General features: G+C 44.1%; 6 protein-coding genes across 6 annotated transcripts; 3 read left to right on the top strand and 3 right to left on the bottom strand.

Annotated features, from left to right (window-relative positions):
- Positions 1–5,674: 5,674 nt before the first annotated feature.
- Positions 5,675–10,753, bottom strand: EAE97_001039 (uncharacterized protein). Its single transcript, XM_038871549.1, has 5 exons — positions 7,713–10,753; positions 7,584–7,640; positions 7,299–7,514; positions 6,912–7,030; positions 5,675–6,849 (listed from the first exon to the last, which is right to left on the bottom strand). Exons 1-4 carry the CDS (start codon positions 10,598–10,600, stop codon positions 6,934–6,936), a joined length of 3,258 nt encoding a protein of 1,085 aa, XP_038737450.1. The 5' UTR covers positions 10,601–10,753; the 3' UTR covers positions 5,675–6,849; positions 6,912–6,933.
- A 387-nt stretch (positions 10,754–11,140) lies between these two features.
- Positions 11,141–13,181, top strand: EAE97_001038 (uncharacterized protein). The gene is made up of 5 exons (XM_038871548.1): positions 11,141–11,532; positions 11,735–11,866; positions 11,920–12,549; positions 12,604–12,813; positions 12,870–13,181. The coding sequence occupies exons 1-5, from the start codon at positions 11,338–11,340 to the stop codon at positions 13,080–13,082; spliced, it is 1,380 nt and encodes a 459-aa protein (XP_038737449.1). The 5' UTR covers positions 11,141–11,337; the 3' UTR covers positions 13,083–13,181.
- Positions 13,182–14,773, bottom strand: EAE97_001037 (uncharacterized protein; the record flags this gene model as incomplete). Its single annotated transcript, XM_038871547.1, has 2 exons — positions 13,182–14,655; positions 14,719–14,773. 2 exons carry the CDS (start codon positions 14,771–14,773, stop codon positions 13,307–13,309), a joined length of 1,404 nt encoding a protein of 467 aa, XP_038737448.1. The 3' UTR covers positions 13,182–13,306.
- A 632-nt stretch (positions 14,774–15,405) lies between these two features.
- Positions 15,406–16,740, top strand: EAE97_001036 (uncharacterized protein; the record flags this gene model as incomplete). Its single annotated transcript, XM_038871546.1, has 1 exon — positions 15,406–16,740. One exon carries the CDS (start codon positions 15,406–15,408, stop codon positions 16,738–16,740), a length of 1,335 nt encoding a protein of 444 aa, XP_038737447.1.
- A 1,449-nt stretch (positions 16,741–18,189) lies between these two features.
- EAE97_001035 (uncharacterized protein) lies at positions 18,190–19,239 on the top strand (the record flags this gene model as incomplete). Its single annotated transcript, XM_038871545.1, has 1 exon — positions 18,190–19,239. One exon carries the CDS (start codon positions 18,190–18,192, stop codon positions 19,237–19,239), a length of 1,050 nt encoding a protein of 349 aa, XP_038737446.1.
- Positions 19,240–19,393: 154 nt separating this feature from the next.
- On the bottom strand, positions 19,394–20,664 carry EAE97_001034 (uncharacterized protein; the record flags this gene model as incomplete). The annotated part of the gene is made up of 6 exons (XM_038871544.1): positions 19,394–19,524; positions 19,575–19,661; positions 19,711–19,800; positions 19,858–19,984; positions 20,073–20,515; positions 20,580–20,664. 6 exons carry the CDS (start codon positions 20,662–20,664, stop codon positions 19,394–19,396), a joined length of 963 nt encoding a protein of 320 aa, XP_038737445.1.
- Positions 20,665–20,929: the final 265 nt, after the last annotated feature.

Genomic DNA, 20,929 nt, shown 5'->3' with positions numbered 1-20,929 from the left:
CTATACCCTTTTCTACCCTCTGTGAACTTCCCAAAACCGTTTTCATGCAAGATTCGGAGATAGTAGGTACCATTCATCTATATCTAGATCTATACCTACATCTATAACACACAATCCAGAGACAGCAGCACACTACGACCGAAGAGGCAATTCATCACGCATTTCCTAGCCGAGTATGTGAATATAATCTTACAATTCAATTCCAATCCGATCCTTGAAACTCATATTACCTATTTACCCAGCACATTCAAAGACAAATCCATCCATCCATACTGCAGTATACTTGGTGACCTTAGATATGAAAAGCCTCATTCAACTTCGAACCGAGATACCGTCTGCTTCCATGTGCAACCATGATGATACCAACGACTGACCCGCAAGGATACTTACTTACCTTTGTAGGCACGGTACTCAACCTCGCAGTCGTTTGTCCTTTCAAGCTAAGCTCAAGCCTCCTTTCACCCTGTCGATATGAATTGTGCACTGTGCAGCAGGAAGATGACCAGGGAGCTCTCGGTCGCCTTTCCATACGTTGCTCTCCTATGATCACTCCTCTCTCAAGTCCTTCCTAAGCGCCCGAGAAGCATGTGTAAAATACGATGTTTCCCAAATTCCAGGCTGGTCATGAGTGGCCGAGCAAGCACAGCTTTGCATCATCTTTAAATCCCGACTGGTTGAACAAGCCCTAAACGATGTCTTGAACCTTGAAGATGTATCCAGGATTCACATGCTGACACATTGGAAACATAAGATCAATCAGCTTTTTCCATGTAAAAAGGGTGCCAAGAGATGAAGGGAAGGTACAACCACAGAGGAGAATGTCCATAAATAGATCCTAATGCAGCTCATTTAATCTCATAAAGAATCTGGGCAAATTAACTTGCTTGAGGGAATATTACTGGCCTTTTTCTTCCCAAAGATAGCCAATCAGGAGCCAGAATGAGAGGAAACCAGCGTGATCACTTGAATACATGCATCTGTTTGCTTGGTGTTGCATCAGGTCGGTGCATTTCAACTGACTACTAGGTACGGAACATTAAGTACCTAGTAATATTGATGTGCCTTCATGTGCCTTGTGAATCTGGTTGTGTTTATGGTAATTGGCTCCCACTTCATCTATTCCCCTTCATGGTGAAAAGCGAAAAGAGAGAAACATCCACAATAACCAATATTATGTGAAGGTCCCGGCATATCAACCATCCACCTGGCATTTGCGTGTCCCGTGCATATCGTAGATACTCCGTACATACATTCGTGCGGAGAACCCTAATCGGGCGGTTTCTATTCTTGTATTCATCTCGGGAACGCAGGTACTGCAGCTTAAGCTTGCGCTGCTTGCTGCTCACTGCTCACTGCTCACTGCTCACTGCTCACTATCTACTACTTGCTACTCGCTACTCGCTACTCGCTTGCATTGTCAGTTGCACGTGTGTAATATTCTATTTGATCCTTCTATTGTCATCGACATGGATGCATGAATGCAACGTTTGTAACATCTTCAAGGCGTGAGTAGTCAGTTCAATCTTCGCTTCACCATAGCTTCAGATTGCTTTGGATCATCAGAACTTCATTCAACAGTTGGCCAATTCAATGATCCTATTCGTAAACTACAAATTGTAAATTGTCACGGCCATCCTACTAGATTGAGGATTTGTACCGATTACCCTTGTCCACTTCCTCCCCCTCTCGCCGTACATTAAAAATATTGAAATGTGGGATCTGTATGGAGACGATAAATCGAACCACCGAATTTCCAGTTTCTTTGATTTGCTTATCGGTCAATCTCCAATGCCTATCATTTTCTAACACCAAAATGACCACCTCAGGCTACCTATCGAGAGCTTCCAAGCGATGTTTGCCGTAGGATGAAGTCTTACGTGCATTTGCCAGTGAGAGATCATCTCTGCAAGGTACCTCATCTCATATCATAACTTCCTTCTCTCGTTCGTCAGAGTCGGTAGATGATTATGGAGACAACCTGTTGTAATCAATGACAATCATCAACGGGAACTACAATTCAAAAATGGGGGACGATCATACCTACCCACCTGACAAGCAACTTCAAAGGAAAGTTTAATCATCAGAAGACAGCGAACGCCATGGCCAGATCCAACATAGGAATATATTAGAGGAATATATTAATCCGTATATTAATCTTTCTCGGGGTCGGAACATACCCATCTCGTAGTACTGCAGATCCTGTTACGTCCAAGCTATTACCTCCATGATCCATCATAACATATCAACACAACTTTGGAAAATCCTGTCATGTCACATTACATCGGTGGAATGGATCATGGAACTCCCCCAGAAAGGTCTCCATTATACATTTCCTGACCGAGAATCCCGGATAACGATGACATTCCATCTCTGTAGGAGGATTAAAATGGCGACCTTTAGATGTAATCCATATAGGAACGGACAATTTCCGTCTCATCTAGTTCGAACAGCTAAGGATCCAACGATAATGATTAGACAGGATTGATTGATCACTGATATCACCACATTACATATAGATGAGGTTGAAGATAAACTTACATATTATGATATTACCTCTTACCTACCTAGTCATTAATATGCATCATATGATTTTCCAAATTTATGGAACATGAACGCAACCTTACGTACCTAACTAGTACACACCACCCACCTACCTAATTATATTGGGACAAATTCCTCAAACGACTATTTCCATATATTCTTTAAATTTCTACTTGCTTCCTTTTTCTTACTATGTCGTTTCATTTTTTATCATCTCACCACTTGAGTACGAGAGACGACCGGGAGATCGAAATTCTGTTCATCTTCAATGGAGAATGGATGCACTGTACTGTACTGCACGGCACGGCAGACGGCTCGTTGTACAAATTGGGGAAATACACAACAAGCCATCCGGTCAGCGAGGGTTAATGCAAGATATTCTAAATATATCACAAACCATGTCCACTTCCAAAAGCCAAAACAATCGATGATTACCTGACCCCAACCACACACAAACATGCGCGCCTATTCTACCCACTGACTGGACCATTGCTTGCTTCCCATCAAAGCTAAGACTCACAACTCAGAAATGGCTGAGTATATCATGTTTTTGGTTCAATATAATGGCAGTGCAAAGATCAAATCAGACATCAATATCTCACAGCCATGTAATGTAGTACAATGTAAGTAAACATGCTGACTGCTATTCTATTTCGACATCCTACTCCGGAAGACTGCACTCGACGAAGCCAGCGTGGTCAGAAAGGGTCAGAAAATAGAACCAAACGGGTCGCACCTCGCGCATATCTGGATCTTCCGCGCGCCAACATACACGGATCACTTACATGTCCGACAACAGCCTTGAATCTGCGGAGCCGCCTCGTCGTCTATTCTTTTCTGTCGATGCTATCACAATCGAGTGGCCGCATGCTGCATACATACGCACGGCGCAAAGTCTAGACCGTGATCGTTCATTAGATTTGCTGGGTCTGAAGAGCTTCAGTCTCGGCATCTACAAAGATCGTATGAACTCAAAAGCTTCTAACCTTATCAAGTACCGTTTGATGGGTAGGTGGAGTTCTTACTATGCGTCTATACATCTATTTTGATCTCGTATTCTCTTGCAAAGTTATCGCTTTGCCTATCTTGTTAGATCAAGATCACATATTGCTATATACTATCTAAACCTCTCATCTGTTCCTCAGGGTGCAACTGGATCTATAGCCAGGGTGATGACACCCGCAAATAGACATCCATGGTCAATCTGTTCAGTTGGCCAGCAACCAGGAAACTCTACTTTAGAATAGCATGTTGTTTCTTGCGCTTGCCCGGTGGCCGAGAAAATGTGTGTCGATGCCTCCATGCATCCCTTTGGCTTCCAATTATCGACTGGGTATTTACATCAATACTGGCGGAGAGTACCACAAAACCGGTGAATAACATTGTATATTTCCTATTTTCCGTTTCTTTTATTGCGCTTAGCTTCTCATGATCAAGGGTCGCGAAACCTTTATCCAGCCATCACTCCATATGAAGTACTGTTATACTTCCCTTTGATTCCTTTGTATCAATCTCGGCAAAAGGAGTTACTATTTGCGATTTTGAAACTCTTGTTCCTTCCTTGCCCACTGCAAGGTGGTAGATATCTCCCCCCTCAAACCAATTTGATACGCCTCTCATGCAGACTACTTCTTCTCCCATCCGGCATCAATTTATGGCCCCTTCCATACTTTCTTACGGGAACTAAAATCTGATGTAAGGGCCCGACCATCTCTATTTTCCTCTTTTGTTTCATGTTTTTGTTTTTCGCAATTTGCACTTCTCTGTTTTCTCATTCGATCATCTCCTACTTCGTTTCGTGTCATGTCCTTTGAGTATTAACGTTTTTGCGAACGAACTCAATCTTACTCCTGAGTTGTTTGATTATGAGACTGATCAGCCCACGCGAAGATGTGGAGTAGCATTTGTGGATCGTCTTGTTGCGCTCAAATTACTGGAGCCTTCAAGTTATACCCTAGATGATACGAGAAGATGTGACAACCTCACTGCCTACCTTTTCAGTGAGGAAGCCCTTATCTCAAGAGCAAAGCATCATCCACACTTTTTATGGCATCTTCTCGAAACCGTGTATTGATATTGGTCTAGTCCATACATTCTTTACCTTCTATCGTCTGAGCTAAGAACTTGACTTTAACTTTGCCTTTTCGTTATTGACTTTGCTCTAGGATAATGTCCGTTTGACGTCGTCAGAATCAACTTTTCCACGCCACATACCGCGTCACTCGGTTTCTGTAGTTCTACCAACATGTAAATTGCATTTGTTTTGATGGGTGTCATCTGGTCTCGTTTGCTCTTCTTGCCGCTAGACCAGTGTATGTCACTGCAGTCTCATCATTTCATGTCTTCAAAGACTTACTCTATTCTTACAAATCGCCTCCAAATATTTTGTACGCAGATTAATCCTTCTCTCCCCCAACCCTATCATCCAACACACCATCCGTCGCTACAAAATGCCCAGAGCCAACCCGCATTCCTTCAACATCATCTTCCTAATAATCGTTCCGTGTTCCAACTAACCTACACCCAATCCCCCTTTGACCACAACCACAACCACGCTCCCGACCCCAACATCTAGACTCCCACCCAACCAATCTTCACATACTATAAGCAACCATCTATTACCTACCCGTGCAATCAACACACAACTAAGTCTAGCACTCCTCTTCCCTCACATTACACATCATACCATCTCACCACACCACCACACCACAACACAACACAACACAACCAAACCCTTCCCCGCCCATCCACTCAAAATTTCCTCTCCTCCTACCTACAAAAGTATCAAACAGCTTATCTTATCTCATAAAAGATACAAAACACACACACACACAGATTTTTTCTTCCTCTTCCTCTTCCTCTTTCTCTTCCTAACGATCCACACATATCCTCGGGATACTGCACCTGCGGCGTGCAAGCGTAGGTAGATATCTACAACATTAGAGCGCAGCACTACCTTTAGATTCTGTAGACTGCAAGCGAGGCTCAACGCAGAAGAGTGAAGAGTGCCGGGCCGGGCAGTCGTGTAATGAGCGGAACGGGCTTGGATACGTGTATAAAGTAGAAGTGTTGCCATCTCAAAAATTATGAATAAAAAAATATATACAAATCTGTAATCATTCCGAGCATTTTTCTCTTCCAACCAACTACATGTGAATACCACGATTTTGTTACGAAAGTTTACACTGACTATCCATGACCTGACACAAATTACAATATTGCATAGGTAGGTAGTTCAAGAATGTACCAAATCGCACGTGGAAACTATAAAGTCACCATCAATTTTTTGAATTCTGGTGGTATCTATCTAAGATAAAGTAGCGTAACCATCTTCCTATTTTAATATGTGCAGCTCTCCCCTGCCTAACATACCATTATGCCCTCATGCCGCGTGAACTACGACCAGAATACTGGCACAAACAGTATCATTCGCAGAATCAAGATGCGTAGGGCAAGTCTCGAGAAAAGCATAAAATTTTGTCCCTCCATCCCTATTAATCGTATAAACCAAATCCTCGTCAAATGTTACCTCCCATGTTGTACCGCGCTATGCAGGCCCGATCCATTTAACCACCATTTTGGAAACTCCATACTCCCTGCCATAACCTAGCCTGAGTAGACGCCAACCATTACCTGTTCGTGAGAGTAAACCACCGATATGTTAAAAGAACCCAACCGATGTTCCTCCTGCGGTTACAAGAAAGAGAAATTCAGTTAGGAAAGAAAGAAAGAAAGAAATATAAAACCACCCTCGGCCTCTAATGCACATCGTATTGTGGATCGTATGCCATCCGGATTTGTACAATTAACCGCCCTCGATCCACCCAACGGTTCCAATAGTCCTATCAAGTAAACTTGGATGTCCCTTGTTGGACGGAGTAAGTTCTGCTAGTTGAGTGGCAGTGGCAACGGCAATGGTGTGAACGGTCTTCGGACCAATATCGTACGAAAAATATCAACAAGAGACTCTATGCCTCGCATTCTCTTCTCTCGCCAAGAAATTCCAGAATCAGCCCAGACTTAGCAACAAGGCTAGATCTTTCTGTCGGATCCTCCACCATGTTTTCCGTTCAAGGTTTTCGAGTGGGTATGTTGAGGTAGAGACCCATTTTCATTTGATCTGTAATCGTCCATGTAATTGTTTCAATTTGTCAAGAGGATCTCTTCGGGTTCCTTCAAAATTTCAAAATCAACCCCAACCCTTGCAATAAGTCGTCAAAGGGAATAATCAGAGTAAACCAATGTAGATGCGGCAAATAGGAAAGCTTGCGCGATGCTCCTCGTGAGAATTTTCCGTATATTGAGGGCCTAAGGTGGTACGATGCGTAAATAGAAAGCGGAGGCGTTGAGAACATCGATCTTCTGCTCACCAACGCAATTTTGTTCCACGAGCTAACCAAAAGCTGGTGGTGCTTGAATAGCACCAAATCCACCATGATTGGGTGCACCGTCTTCGGGTTTCATAGTACCATTCAAAAGGGGACAGAGTCTGAGGGTTAGGAAAAATAATATGTCAGCAAATGATGATATTTCGGTGAAAAGGGCACAAAATTGAGCAAAATAGGAAAAGGAGATGTAAAGGGGTCCTTGGATACTTCCACTCATCTGGGAAACAGAGCGGGAAACGGTTCGTCTCAGTCGGCTCCTTGAGCAAGAAAACAGAGCGGCCTCAGTGTGAGCACTTCCTAACTGGAGCCTGTGATAGAACCTATGTTGGAAAGAGAAAGGGGCTGATTGATTGGCATTGGGGGCAGTACTTTTTGTTCGTCTTGATGTGACCCGTCTGACCACAATTTGCACACTTCCTCGTAGTACCAGTTGGCTTTTCAATGCTGGAAACGGGAGTTCCGGATGGGCCAGGAGAACCAGGGTTAAGAAGCTGTTGGCTAGCCATAGATTGTTTGGACTTCTGCTTTTCGCGGGCGTGGCGACGATCCTTGTTGCGCTCGAGACGGTCGAGTTCCTTTTGGACTCTGTAAATAAATGTTAATTATGGCCTATTGGTATTGATGGAAGTTTCATATGGGCAAGGGAGTACCTACTGCATCTGTGTAGCTCTGTCAAGATCTGCATCACCCGAAGGAGTGATGGCATAAACACTGAAAGCACGCCGTTAGCTATCGTCTTCAAAAAGAAGCGCAAAAGAAATAGAACAGGTTAGTGGGCATTACTCTGAATTGGCAGCCTCCATGACCTTTTTGCGCTTGATATATTCCTTCCAAACGCGCATATCTTTGACCGTTTCGACCCGCTCTTCGGTTTGTCCATAATTGCCCACTTTGACCTTGCGAGTAATACGCATGAATTTCCCCGAGGGATTGTCCGTGTTACTGACTCTGCTGACTTGGCTAAAATTATCATCGCCAGCTGCAGGGGTGGCCATGGAATGTGGAGTGGGTGCCACGCGAAATCGTTCGTCTTCGTCAACTTCTTCCAATTCGTTCGAGATGTGTTCGTTGGTATCTGACAAAGTCGACTTTTGCTTCTCCCAAATATCACGAATAGCGTTGTTGTAGAGCTCTTCTTGCTTCTTGACATTATAGGTATGCCCGCCGTTTGCCTTTCTCTCTGCGGCTATAGCAGCTGCGGATGTCGCATTTGGACCTTGAACGGCGCCAATGTAACCTCCCTTCATGGAGGTTTGTATCATACTGATTGCAAGCCCACATCCAGACGGGTCACCATCACCATGAAGTTCAAGCATTGCCTTGCCTGAAGTTGCGTCCAAGAAAGCTTTACTAGTGTTCCAAGGGGTAAGCTTGAAATCGATAGGTCGGTCGACGAATGCTTCATCGCCTTCCTCTTTTTCTGTCAATTCTGAAAGACCAGCATCTGCGAGATTTCTACATCCAACGTGCATCGCATCAATCATGCAGCAGTCCTCTGGTTTGACCAAGGATCGCAAAGCAGCTTCATCGGGAATGATAGTACCTTCCTCAGGACGCCAAACTTTTTCATTCTTATCATAGACCAGAATCTCCTTCAATTTTGCTCTGTTCTGCATGTCATTTGTATCGGGAATGTGAGCAGTAAGCTCGGCTATTTTCAGAGACTTGGTGTTACTACGTCTGATTTTTCTGAATGCAATCATCTTAACCCGATTCTTGGTGGCATTTGTAACAGTCCTCGAGTGCGGGGTTGGTACTTTGATGGACGGAAATTGTTGGCCTGCAACAAATAGATTATCTATATTGCGAAGGTGCCATGTTGTACCATGAACTCCCGTAGTACTGCGCACACAGAGGAAGTCGGTGTTTTTAGGTTGGTGCTTGAATATTGGAGCGCGATACATTTCATTGTGCAGAGCTCGAACGGTTTCGCCCGGATCCACGAAACCGAAATTTGCGAACGGAGACTTATCCTCTGACAGGAGAATAGTAGTGTCGCCAATCTTGTCCTCTGGAGAGGGTCTATCCTGGTCTTCGGCATCCTTACGTCGGTAATAGTTGATGATTTTGTTACCCATGCCGAAATTTGAAAGAACTATAGGCTGTTCTTCGGAATATTCAATCAAAGTAGCAGTGGAGTAGAAGTCACCTAGTGTAAGGTCTTTTGATTCTTTGAAGACTTCTGCAATAGACATCGTTCTAGCTTCCTTCTTCTTTCGCATGCCTGGTTTGTCGAATGTGACGGGCTGATTGAGCCATTTGTTGAATCTGAGGGTCGGTCGATGTAAGGCTCTGGCCTCCTTGGTGTATAGTTTGACCTTGTAATATGGCCATTGAAGACGTAATGCAGGCAGACTGTGCTCAACGGTAAGGTTTCCAATAGCTGCTCTGACCTTGCTTTGATGATTCTCCTTGAGAGCATCGTAAGCTTCGTCGTTTGAAATATTAAAGCGCTCCCTTAGTTTCGTAGAAATGAAGTTGTTTCCTCCCCTGAAGTTTCCACCTAGACGTTGACGTTTATTAGCCACCGAGGTGAATTTGAGCTCTTCTATAAGGAGGTTCGGATCGTTAAGATCTAAGAAAGGGCGCTTGGCCGATATCGCAACAGCCTTCTGCAGATTGTCGAAAGACGGGACAGCAAATTGAGGGATATTAAAATAGTTCTTCTCTTCTGCCTTTGGCTTGTTCTTGCCTGAATACATGAATTCAAGCCAAGCATCATCGTCTCCCTGGGCAACTGGGGATTTCGGTTGAGCCTCTATAGATATCGCATTTATCTTAGAATCCCAGTCATCACAAATCATCTGAAGATCCGCCCAAGTCACCCCGCCAAGTTTCTCGTCCTCCGCCGGTTCTTCGAAATCGAAAGTTTCCTCATTCTCTGCCTCATCAGCAGATTCTTCAATGATAGCAACAAGCCCTTTAGCTTCCGCTTCGGCCACGCGTTTGCGCTTATCGCCTGTCGCTGTTCCTATATTGCTGCGGAAAGATTTTTCTTGGTCGGGAGCGAGATCTAGGCTAACTTTTGTAGGATTCAAGGGTTTAGGTTGCTTCAGCGGTACTTTTGGGACAAAATGTGCGAGCTTTGGAGGTAAAAGTTCATTGAAGTTCAATATTACGCCAGGTTCGAGACTTGGAAATAACTGCTTGGCCAAATCTGATTCGGATTCTGCAGGAGCCGGAATCGATAGATCTTGGTTGTTCAACCTAGCTTGATTGTAACCTGGAAAATTGAGCTCCAGTAAATCTTCTTCTTCAGCAGGCGCATCAGGCAATTCCTCAACTGTAGTCTCTGCAGCTTGTGATTCTCCATCTTGCATTTCAATATTTTCGTCAAACCCGAAGGGCGAAGAATCTCTTCCTTCTCCAAATAGATCGTCGGTATCATGGCTCGTGCCAGCATCGTCGGTCAAGGCGGGTAAATCGACAGCGCTTCGTAGAGAAGCTTCCTCCTCCTCTGGTAGATCGTCATCGCTGATATCCTCGAAATCCTGCGCATCATCTGCCTTCTCGCCCAGGTCCAAAGGTTCATCGCCAAAATTAATCTCGCCATTCTCACCACTCGCCCTCAACACACTTTCTAGAGCCTTTGCGTCTTGTTCGTCCTGGCGCTTCCAATCTATCTCAGTAAACTGAGTAAACTCCTTGGGTTCGGATTCGGATTCGGCCATCTTTGCGATTTGGCTGATCACTCCCAAGAGTGATGTTGTGCTGGAATGGTCGTGATCATACAAGTATTGTTTGCGCAAAAGGAATCGATGTTGAAAAGGTTATTCCTTAGGTAGCGTGAGAGTTCTGTGAGAAAGGTTGTTGTAAAAAAGTTGTCGAAGCTCACCAAAGTCACTAATTATACAGTAGTTAAGATGGAAATGGATTTCGAATGATATCTCGGAATTGCACAGTTGGCGTGTAAGGTTATCTATAATACAGTACCTATAGATAAGCAGCCAATCACGAGACCATATTCACTCTGCGGGGAAACGAGGCTATAGGTACTAGGCAGGTAGGGGTAGATTTATTATTGATGAAACAACGGTTGAAGGAATTTGGAGTTACAATATAACATAGATATCATCCAAACAATACTTCACGATGCTAGAACATTCTGATTGTGTTATGAAATATCGTATGAAGAGAAGAAGGGATTAATAATAGTACTGATGAATAGATTGATATCTCCGACCCAGGAACTCGACGAAATACATTCTTTATCGTTATGCATGATGCATGGCATCATATCCTATCACCACACAAACTCTCTATCCGCTCATATGCCCCACTACAAACCAAGTGACATCTAAAGAAATGTCTGAATCATAATTCTTTGATAGATGTCTTGACAAGCCATTATAGGACTCGCCATAGTTCTACCTTCTATTCACATCTTTCATTTCTATTCTATTCAATCATGGACTCTACATCTCGCATCCCGTCTGCTTCGAAAGAAGAACTTGTGAAGGAATATGTGGGCAAATCACTACATGATGTACCTTGTCCTGCAGTTGTACTTGATATATCGAAATTGAGGAAGAACTGTACCGATATGCTTGAGACTGTAGACTCCTTAAAGTGCGGTTGGAGAGCCCATATCAAAACCCATAAGGTACAAGTTCTTTCGGGAGTTCTTGCCCCTCATAAACCCCCGTCTTCTTGTCCATCTTATCTTATTTCATATCAGTAGTACTGAGCTTACCTTGAGGGTGGTGTCTGGTTGACATATCTTCCCACTGTTTCGAATACGAAGCAATACATGAACTGGAACTGTTATAATGCTTTGTCAATATTCATACTAACCAATATGCAAGACAACGGAATTGACAAGATTGCAAGTTGGAGATGGACCTGGACCAGCCAACATCGTCGTTTCAACGGTTGTAGAGGCGGAGAATATCGTCCCTCTACTCCTCGAGTACAAAAGTGAGGGAAGGCATGTCAATGTGAGTTGGTCATTGTTTTATCTATAATCGGATTCTATATTTACAAAGACTAGATACTTTATAGCTTTCCCCTTACTTCAGGCGTAGTCGACCGATTATCAAAAGTTTCTACAGCTCTTGGTCCCAATGGTATATCTCTCATGATCGACCACCCATCGCAACTTCGCTCTGTCGCTGCCATCCATGAGAAAACGAACATACCGCCTCTCGTGTTCATTAAAATAGACATGGGAGGCCACCGAGCTGGTGTAATCCCCGGCACAGAAACGTGCTCTCAATTAATTTCCTCTGTCATGAATCTCGCCAAGCGTAATATATGCATTTTTCACGGACTATATTCTCATGCTGGACACTCCTATTCCTCGAACTCGCAAACTGCAGCTCTTGACTATCTTCGCCAAGAATTTGAAGCCCTCCTCATTACATCTGAAGATGTTCATTCGGTAGCTGCTACCAAAATTCCTCTCGTGCTTTCTGTAGGGGCTACTCCAACTTCTAGTGCTATTCGTAATCTTCTCTTATCATCAGCTTCTTCCGAGGAATTAAACGAGATCTCTGCTCTGAAGGCTACCATGGAAGCCATTCGTGATGTGGGCTGTGAGATTGAAATACATGCTGGAGTGTACCCAATGCTCGACATGCAACAGTTAGCTACCCATGCATTGCCAGAAGATGTACTTAGTGTAAGACCATTCCACTCTCAGATATGTTGTTACCATGTACTGACACACACAAAGTGGTCTTCCGTAGCCATCACAATCCTCGCAGAAATCGCTTCACTCTACCCCCCACGGGGCACATCTGATTCCCCCGAAGCCCTTATCACGGCTGGCTCCCTTGCTATTGGTCGTGAACCTTGCAAGGCATATCCTGGCTGGGGCATTCTCTCGCCGTGGAACCGCACTTCTTTTGCCTTGCCAAACACGGGTCCTGAAGGTTATTCTGGTGTAAGTATACCCTTTTCACTAAACAGCAAAGCAGCCGACAACTAAAATGATCATAGTGGCAAGTTTCGCGAATCTCGCAAGAACACGGAATACTTACTAACCCAGGAAAAAACGACTCGGAACTCTCCATTGGCCAAAAAGTTCGCATCTGGCCTAATCACGCATGTATTGCTGGGGCAGGATATGGATGGTATCTAATTGTAGACGAGAGTCGAACGGGAAAAGAAGAAGAGATTATTGATGTTTGGGTAAGATGGCGAGGATGGTAGAGCGAAATTCTGAAGCGCAGTCTTAGAAGAGGAGATTTAGCTTTGTCATGAATCTCATTGTGCACATATTCTAGAATCGAAGGTATTATATCTTAATCTCAGCACGCACTGGAAACTCCTCCAACGCCAGCCCAATTCCCACCTTCCACTTTCATTTCATACCACCATAGATCTAAAGCATAACTTTTGGCTTTCTGCAATAACTGTGGGAATAAGAAGTAAGTTCATTTGCACCTTTTCTCCACAATACTGGCACCAAATTCCTCGTATTCCTTTCTTGAGATCCACATTTGATGGAAGGTTCCCAAACTTCCCAAGATACTACCTCCAATCCACGAACCAAATCTTCTCTCTTGTGTAAGACCTGCAGCTTGTAACTTGATTCTAGCACCCGGGTATAAAAGTGATAATTCGTTATTCAAACGATCTGTGAATCCGTTAAGTAGTGTGCTCCCACCTGTGACGATAATGTTCTGCAACAAATGCGACCGTAGATCCATATCAACCGCTGCAATAGAAGCTTTGATCATCTCGGGGAGGGTTTGGGCTTTTGTGGGAGCAGATTCGTTGTCTACAGGTAGCGCAGCCTTTTCATCCCACATGCCTTCCGTAACATTGAATCGCTCTACACCCCACATCTGATTCGAACCATCTGGCATCTCGAATACCCGGCCCGGTTGCTGTTTCGCATAATCCACGTTTGTGGTTAAAGTTCCGGGTCCGGTAGGAGCATTTAGACGATTTGGTCCGCTCCAAACTTGCACAACCGATTCTTTGAATTCTGTTAAAACACGTTCTTCTTCTAAAGCGCGGAAACTGGGCGTAGGCGGAATTTTGAAGTTGCGGTAGGTAGCCTGGGCTGGGGCACCTGCGTCAACGGGGGTTTTGGATGAGATCATGAAATGCGGAGTGAGCTCGACTTTGGGTTCTACGGTGTTGAACATGGCGCGGATTTGGGAGGATACCCAGTTGCCAGCGAGAGGGGATCTCTGCACTGATTTCTTGAGTACAAGTCCATCGTGTACGGCTATAACTGATGCATTTGATGCTCCAACATCGACCACCAACGCTGTAGCCTTGCCGCCTCCAAACGCTGCGAGAACGCTGTTTCGCGCGAGCCAAAAGGCAGGGCTTCCCCAAGATTCCATAGCTACTTCAATAGCCTTCTCTCGAGATTTGGCTGTATTCCATGCAGTCTCCGTCATTAACAGTGGGTGTTCTTCCAAGGGTTTTTCGTGCGCATCCACATCCATATCAACCTCCATCTCCTCTGGTCGATCATTTAGTCCGTTGGTTCTAGGATCCGCCTGCTTGAAGCTCGTAAGTCGCGAAGTAATAGCATATTTCCATAACTGTTCCGCAGTATCCCAGTCTTCAACAATTCCATCCTTGTTCATTGGATTGCGGATTTCGAGGTTCGCGCTGGGGTTGTGAATCGCATTGTCGCCATAAAATGGTTCTCCATCGCGAACACCATAATGTGAGTTGATGAATGATTTGGGGGTATCTTCTCCTGCAAAGCCGGCGCGTATACTTGAGTATCCCGGGTCAATGACAATGGCTGATACTTCATCTAATTGGTTATGTTAGTAAGATACTCATGGACCTTTGAGGTGGCTGGCAAAAAAGTATTTACCTCCTCCATAAACGTCAGTGGGCTGCATTGATGAATTCATTGTTTGTGATGCCATGACGATAAGAGAATATTGAGAACGGAAGGTTGAGGCAATCGAGTTTCAGATGATAGGAACCAAAATAATAAGTAGGCTGATAAGTTGTCGCGTCGTCGATCTTGTAAATAAATGCGCTCGAATTCGTGAAAGTTACAGTTTAGGACTAGGCAACTTTAAGCGATGAAAGCTTTGGAATACGGAAGGTGGAAGCGATAGGCACCCGGTGAAAATGAGCCTTTTTACACTCCTGACCCGAAGTTTTTAGAGGAGTATCGAAATGAACTGTCAAGATACACTTTTGTTTGAATTCCTTAGACTCTGGCTGATTTCACGACCTTGTCCTTTGCTGTTTAAATTTGTGATGGTGGTACTAATTTATGCCTCTTGCATGTGACTCGGAGCAGGAACAACATAATCCGAAACGCTTGGTGTCAGCATTTGCTTTTCATCAGACTTATCTCACCCCTTTCTTCGTGTCATTTGGAATCCTGTTGTATTTTTAGCCAAGAAGTATGTATTTTCCGTGATTTCAAAGTCTACTTGGGAAGATTTCCAGCCCGCTATCTTTCCACAAACTCTCATCCTCAACACAGTACACACAACACTCGCAATTCTTTCACATACACTTAACTGTGTATCCATCAAGGCCCATGATGCAATCTTTTGATGATCTTAGAGCGGGGAAGTACAAAGGAACAAAACGGTTGAAGTTATCATGTGGTCTCACGGAGTTCCCTCGAGAGATCTTGGACCTCTACGATACGCTCGAGATTCTTGATCTATCTAATAACCCTCTCTCGACACTTCCCAAAGAGATTCACCGACTTCATAAACTCAAGGTTGCTTTCTTTTCCGACTGCAATTTTATCAGTTTCCCCAAAGAATTGGCCCAGTGCCGTTCCCTAGAAATGGTTGCCTTCAAAAACAATGGAATGACTACGATCTCCGAAGAAGTCTTTCCCCGCAAGCTACGGTGGCTGATCCTTACCAATAACAAGATTGAATGTCTACCACATAGTATTGGAAACTGTCATAGACTCCAAAAATGCATGCTGGCGGGAAATAGCTTGACGTCTCTCCCTGACGAGATGTCTCATTGTCGGAAGTTGGGCTTACTGAGACTGTCGGCCAACAAGATCACTCGTTTACCGCCTTGGTTGTTCAGTCTTCCCGAATTATCATTTCTTTCGTTCTCTGGGAACCCTTGCACCCCATCAAATGAAGACAATCCAACGCTAAATGACATTTCGTGGTCAGACTTGAAGATCGATCACCTTTTGGGAGAAGGAGCTTCGGGTATAATTTCAAAAGGCGTGTGGAAATCGTCTACCGCCGAAAAGAATGTTGCTGTCAAGTTATTCAAAGGCGAGGTGACCAGTGATGGCGTACCAGCAGACGAAATGAATGCATGCATCACCGCAGGTCGTCATCCGAATCTCATTGATCCAATAGGCAAGATTAATGGCCATCCAGAAAAAAGAGGATTGGTACTTGAGCTCATTCCTCCTCACTACACAAACTTGGGCCTTCCACCAACTCTTGATAGTTGTACACGCGACGCTTTTCGTCCAGAAACTGTCTTCTCTATCGAGAAATGTCGCGCAATTCTAATCTCGATCGCATCCGCGAGTAAGCATCTCCATGAAAGAGGAATCACCCATGGAGATTTGTATGCGCATAATATTTTGATCGATGACTCCGGTCATGCTCTTCTTGGAGACTTCGGCGCTGCGACAATATACCAAAAGGGTTACAAACATTCAGAGGCAATCGAAAAGATGGAAGTCTTCGCCTTTGGTCATTTAATTGAAGATATGTTAGGTTTGGTGGCGCGAAAAGTCGTTGCTGTGGAAAATCTCAGTCTTTGGGATGAGAAAGAGGGGTGTGTGATTGAGGATTTGAACCAGTTGCATTACAAGTGTACCAACCCTATTGTTATGGATAGACCATTGTTTTCTGAGATTTGTATGGAGTTACGCGCCTGATTAGATATATAGTATGTTGATTATTTGACGACTCTATTTGACTTTCAAAATTATCCATATCTCAGTATTAAGATCAGATAGAAGGATGATAGAATATAGATAGAATAGACAGGAAAGTATGCCCAAGATTTCATATCTTCACATTTCATTTCTGTTTAATCATTGGTCACTTTTCGCTTCTATTTGCCTTTTCACAATTGCACTAGCTGCACAATCTACTTCATTCGCCTAACAAAGATATCTGCAAATATGGCATCACTTCTCGTCAAATGGTGGTATTGACAAAGCGACAATCTAGCTTAGCAGTTAGACACGACAACTCGAGGTGCGCGCGGTATCTTTGTGGGGAGCATTTGATCCCTTCGGAGTCAGGGATACAGCGAAATAGGTCAACAGAGATGTAGCGCGCCTGGTGCACCGGGCGCATGAACTCTTTTGCTAACTAGGATTGTTTCTTTCTCCTAAGGATTTTGCTAAACCTGTCATGGCGCTTCAATGTATGCCGTTGTGTGGGGTACTTGGTCGTTTTGTATAATTTGGCGTCTGAGTATTATCATTTTTTGGATTGCTTTCTTTTGATAGAGTGAGAAAGTGGGTCTTGTGTTCGGACAGAGAAGGCGGTGGGTTCTTACACTCTGTTGTAATCGCAGTGCGGAGTGAATATAGCTTGAGACGAGAATATACTGAGATGTGGTAGCAAGCCTTGGAATTTCTGTCATGCTTCATTCAATGCTTATACAAACTCACTCTTGATATTGGTATGTCGGGTTTCGGTTATGGAAGGGGCTCAAACTATGATTTGTCACAGGTATCAAATATAAGCTGTATTGTGAGGGTACTAAAAAGTCGAAGCGAATAATGTGACAGAAACCGCGGAGGCTACATTTGCGACTGATGACTGCACGTGCCACAATGTCGCTGAAATCGCAAAGAATGGCAGTCTTCTTGTATCAATTCTTTCTCATTACCAGTGGTAGTGAACTCAATCAATTAATCAGAGTTGAGCGGAAGATCTAGACTTCCAACGTTGTTTGGCCGGTGTTAGGAGATAAGATATCGGATCACGACTATTTGGGATCGTATGGTTCCATCCAATCAAATCACCCTACCTACCATGGCAGATGACCCACTCTAGGGAATACGATATGAGGTTAGCTTTCGCCTGACGAATATGAATGAGTACGAAAAGCGATTAGCCTAAATTCTAAACATCCTCAACAAGACGATATAACGGCGAATATCAATGAATGTTAGCTGATGTTGAGCATATTGACATCTCCGTTTCCTTGGATTTCATTAATTCCTTCGGGTTTCAAATTGCGATGACTCCGAACTTCCGAAGTGAGGTAAGTATAAAAGCAAAGATATGGCCTTCTCTTTATCCCACAGTTACATCGTCCTCAGTCAACTATATTCCAGAAAGATCGTTTGAATATCTCTCATATCATAATGTCCTCAATAACAACAAATCCACAGCATCTTGCTGCTATCATTCCTGAGAAAGGTGGTCCTTTTGAATTGGTTCATAGGCCCACCCCAATTCCCGGTCTCAAAGAACTTCTCATAGAGGTCCACTCAATTGCGTGTAACCCGATCGACCATTATATGCGCGATCACGGGTTTTCTTGTGCTACCTACCCCGCAATTCCCGGATCCGATATCTCTGGTATCGTTGTTTCTGCCGACCAATCTGTGCCAGCTGCTGCACCGAAAGTGGGAACACGAGTAACCGCTTTTGCACCCGCATTTTTCACAAAAGGCGATCCAGATCATGGCGCATTTCAGAAGAAAGTTCTTGTGCCAGCTTCAAGTGTATGCCCGTTACCTGACGCAATAAGCTTCAACGAGGGAGCAATTCTTCCAATGGCTGTGCAAACTGCGATGGCTGCTTGGTATTCCGTTGGCTTGGCGCGTGATACGAAATTCACATCTTCAGATAAGAAAGGAGCTTTAGTATGGGGTGGAAGCAGCAGCGTTGGAGGGGCGGGTGTACAGCAAGCCGCGACCATGGGATATGTGGTATATGCAACTGCTAGCCCATACAATCATGAGTATGTCAAGAAACTCGGTGCCTCGAAAGTGTTTGATTACAAAGACACTGCTGTTGTAGAAAACATTGTGAAGTCTGCAAAAGAAGATGGGATCATAATTGATTTAGCATATGATGCTGCTGGTGCATTACAACCCATCTTGGACATCCTGAAAGCTACGAAGGGTGATAATGTGGCCAATTTAGCATCAGCAATACCATTGAGACCCCAGCCACCAACTGTGGAGGGAATAAACATCAAATTTGTTGCTGCGCCAACAGATGATGCCGAAAGAGTTGAATGGTCACAATGGCTCTATTGGACTTGGCTAAAGGAAAAACTGCAGACGGGAAAGTTTGTACCCAGCCCGATCATCAAAGTAGTAGATGGGGGATTGGAGTCCGCAAACAAGGCATTGGATGAGTTGAAAGGAGGGGTCAGTGGCGTGAAATTAGTGTTGGAAGTATAATGATTCTTGTGCTGCAGTTAGGACCGCTCCCATCTTTTGTTGAAATCGACCAACATTGAAAAGCTTCACATGCTTCTTGCTGACTGTTTTCCCTCATTTGCTACTGAATTGTGCTCGTCGACCCTTTCAATCTTCTTCAATAGTGGTGATTTTTCTAGATATCGAATTTTTCTCCGACAAGTTGTTCGCTCAGTTTCCATAGTCTTTCGGCATCTTGTTCGCTAGTTGCGTAGCTCCTAGTCTCTGAATATACTTTTTCGTCAACAATAAATGCCGGAGATAATGCTAGATTTTATAATCAGCAAGTTCGTCGATAATTGAAGACTGAAATGCACCTTTAAATGCAGGATCCAGTGCGGCACGAACGACTGCCCCAGCTGCTTCTTGTCTTGTTGCCATTTTCTGAGGGTGGAAAAGATTGCCTGTTTTCTGATATGAGTTCCTGGAATAGATGCTGGTAAAGCTACTTACCCTCATCCCTCTTTGTGGCGAGCTTGCATGCCTCTGCAAGTAGTTCTTCATCAATGCTAGAGTTTTCGAGAATTTTTGTTTCGAAAGTGACTTCAATGTTATCAATACAGCTTTCTTGCACAACACCCTACACAGTAAGCAACTCACTTCCCGGGTGCACGACTAATGTTGAGACACCTTTATTGGCCAGTCTTTTTCCTAGAGCGATGTTCCAGAGAAGCATCGCAGTCTTCGACTGTCCAAATGCCTTCCAAGCATTGTAAGTTCGCTCTCCCTATGACCGAGGTCCGTTAACCGACGGTTTTCGCAATGGGAAAAGAAATAGGTCGACATGCCTTGAAGTTAAGATCATCAAGGTTCACCTCGCCCAGCTCATACCCCAAACTCCCCACATTAACAATTACTGCATCTTCTTCTTTCGCCGCGATAATCTGATCCATCAACAAGTTGGTCAATAGGAAATGACCCAAGTAATTTGCAGCAAATTGGCCCTCAACACCCTGTTTGGAGGTTGTATAATTTCGTACGCCCATAACTCCAGCATTATTGATGACAACATGTATTCTCTCAATCTCCAGTTTCTGGATAGCATCTGCTGCTGCGCGGATAGATTCATTATCAAGTAAGTTTAATGGGATCCAGACAACATTAATATTGGGGTTCATGCGTCGAATGAGGAACATGACGGAGAGAATTTTTGTTTTTTGGCGACTAGCAAGAATTATCATTGAAGGGTTTGAAGATGATGCAATGGAGAGGGCAATTTCTGCTCCGATCCCTTCTTCACTGGGACCGGTAATGAGAACTATATGGTGTTTTTAGAGTAAAATCAGACATAGGCGAGATTAGGGAAAACGTGAAGTGCATACAGGTTTTGCCATCAGCGTGCTTGGAAAATCGTTTGACCATCTCAACGGCATAAGTGCTCTTGTTCTGGGTTTCGCTTGAAGCCATAATTAAATAGTTAAGGCGATTGTTTAAGTCTTCCTGACAATGTTCGCTTTGGATTTTCAAGCGGGTTTGAAAGTCGAATTTGGGCTGAGAGAAAACGTCGGTGAAGACGATTTTGCTCAAAGGGTGCGAGATCAATATATATAGCCAGCCAATCTTCTGTCATGACGACTGCTTATCGCAACGGTGTGGAAATTACCAAGTACTTCCCCTTGGTCCCAAGCAATGTACTGCGCCCTTCAGTACATTTCCGTCTCGGCCAGCTTGG

Source organism: Botrytis byssoidea (assembly GCF_014898295.1).
Source record: "Botrytis byssoidea strain MUCL 94 chromosome Unknown BBYS_002, whole genome shotgun sequence".
Classification (NCBI taxonomy): domain Eukaryota; kingdom Fungi; phylum Ascomycota; class Leotiomycetes; order Helotiales; family Sclerotiniaceae; genus Botrytis; species Botrytis byssoidea.
Note: the sequence above shows the minus strand (reverse complement) of the source record. Positions and strands in the feature narration are given on the sequence as shown.

Bases quoted from the DNA above. Each gene is read 5' to 3' on its own strand.
- EAE97_001039 (XM_038871549.1), bottom strand. From the start codon at position 10,600: ATGGCCGAATCCGAATCCGAACCCAAGGAGTTTACTCAGTTTACTGAG. The intron at 7,641-7,712 runs GTAATGCCCACT...GCGTGCTTTCAG, and splicing joins ATGGAGGCTGCCAATTCAGA to TGTTTATGCCATCACTCCTT. The intron at 7,031-7,298 runs GTACTGCCCCCA...CCTAACCCTCAG, and splicing joins CACATCAAGACGAACAAAAA to ACTCTGTCCCCTTTTGAATG.
- EAE97_001038 (XM_038871548.1), top strand. From the start codon at position 11,338: ATGGACTCTACATCTCGCATCCCGTCTGCTTCGAAAGAAGAACTTGTG. The intron at 11,533-11,734 runs GTACAAGTTCTT...CCAATATGCAAG, and splicing joins CCCATATCAAAACCCATAAG to ACAACGGAATTGACAAGATT. The intron at 12,550-12,603 runs GTAAGACCATTC...ACACACACAAAG, and splicing joins TGCCAGAAGATGTACTTAGT to TGGTCTTCCGTAGCCATCAC.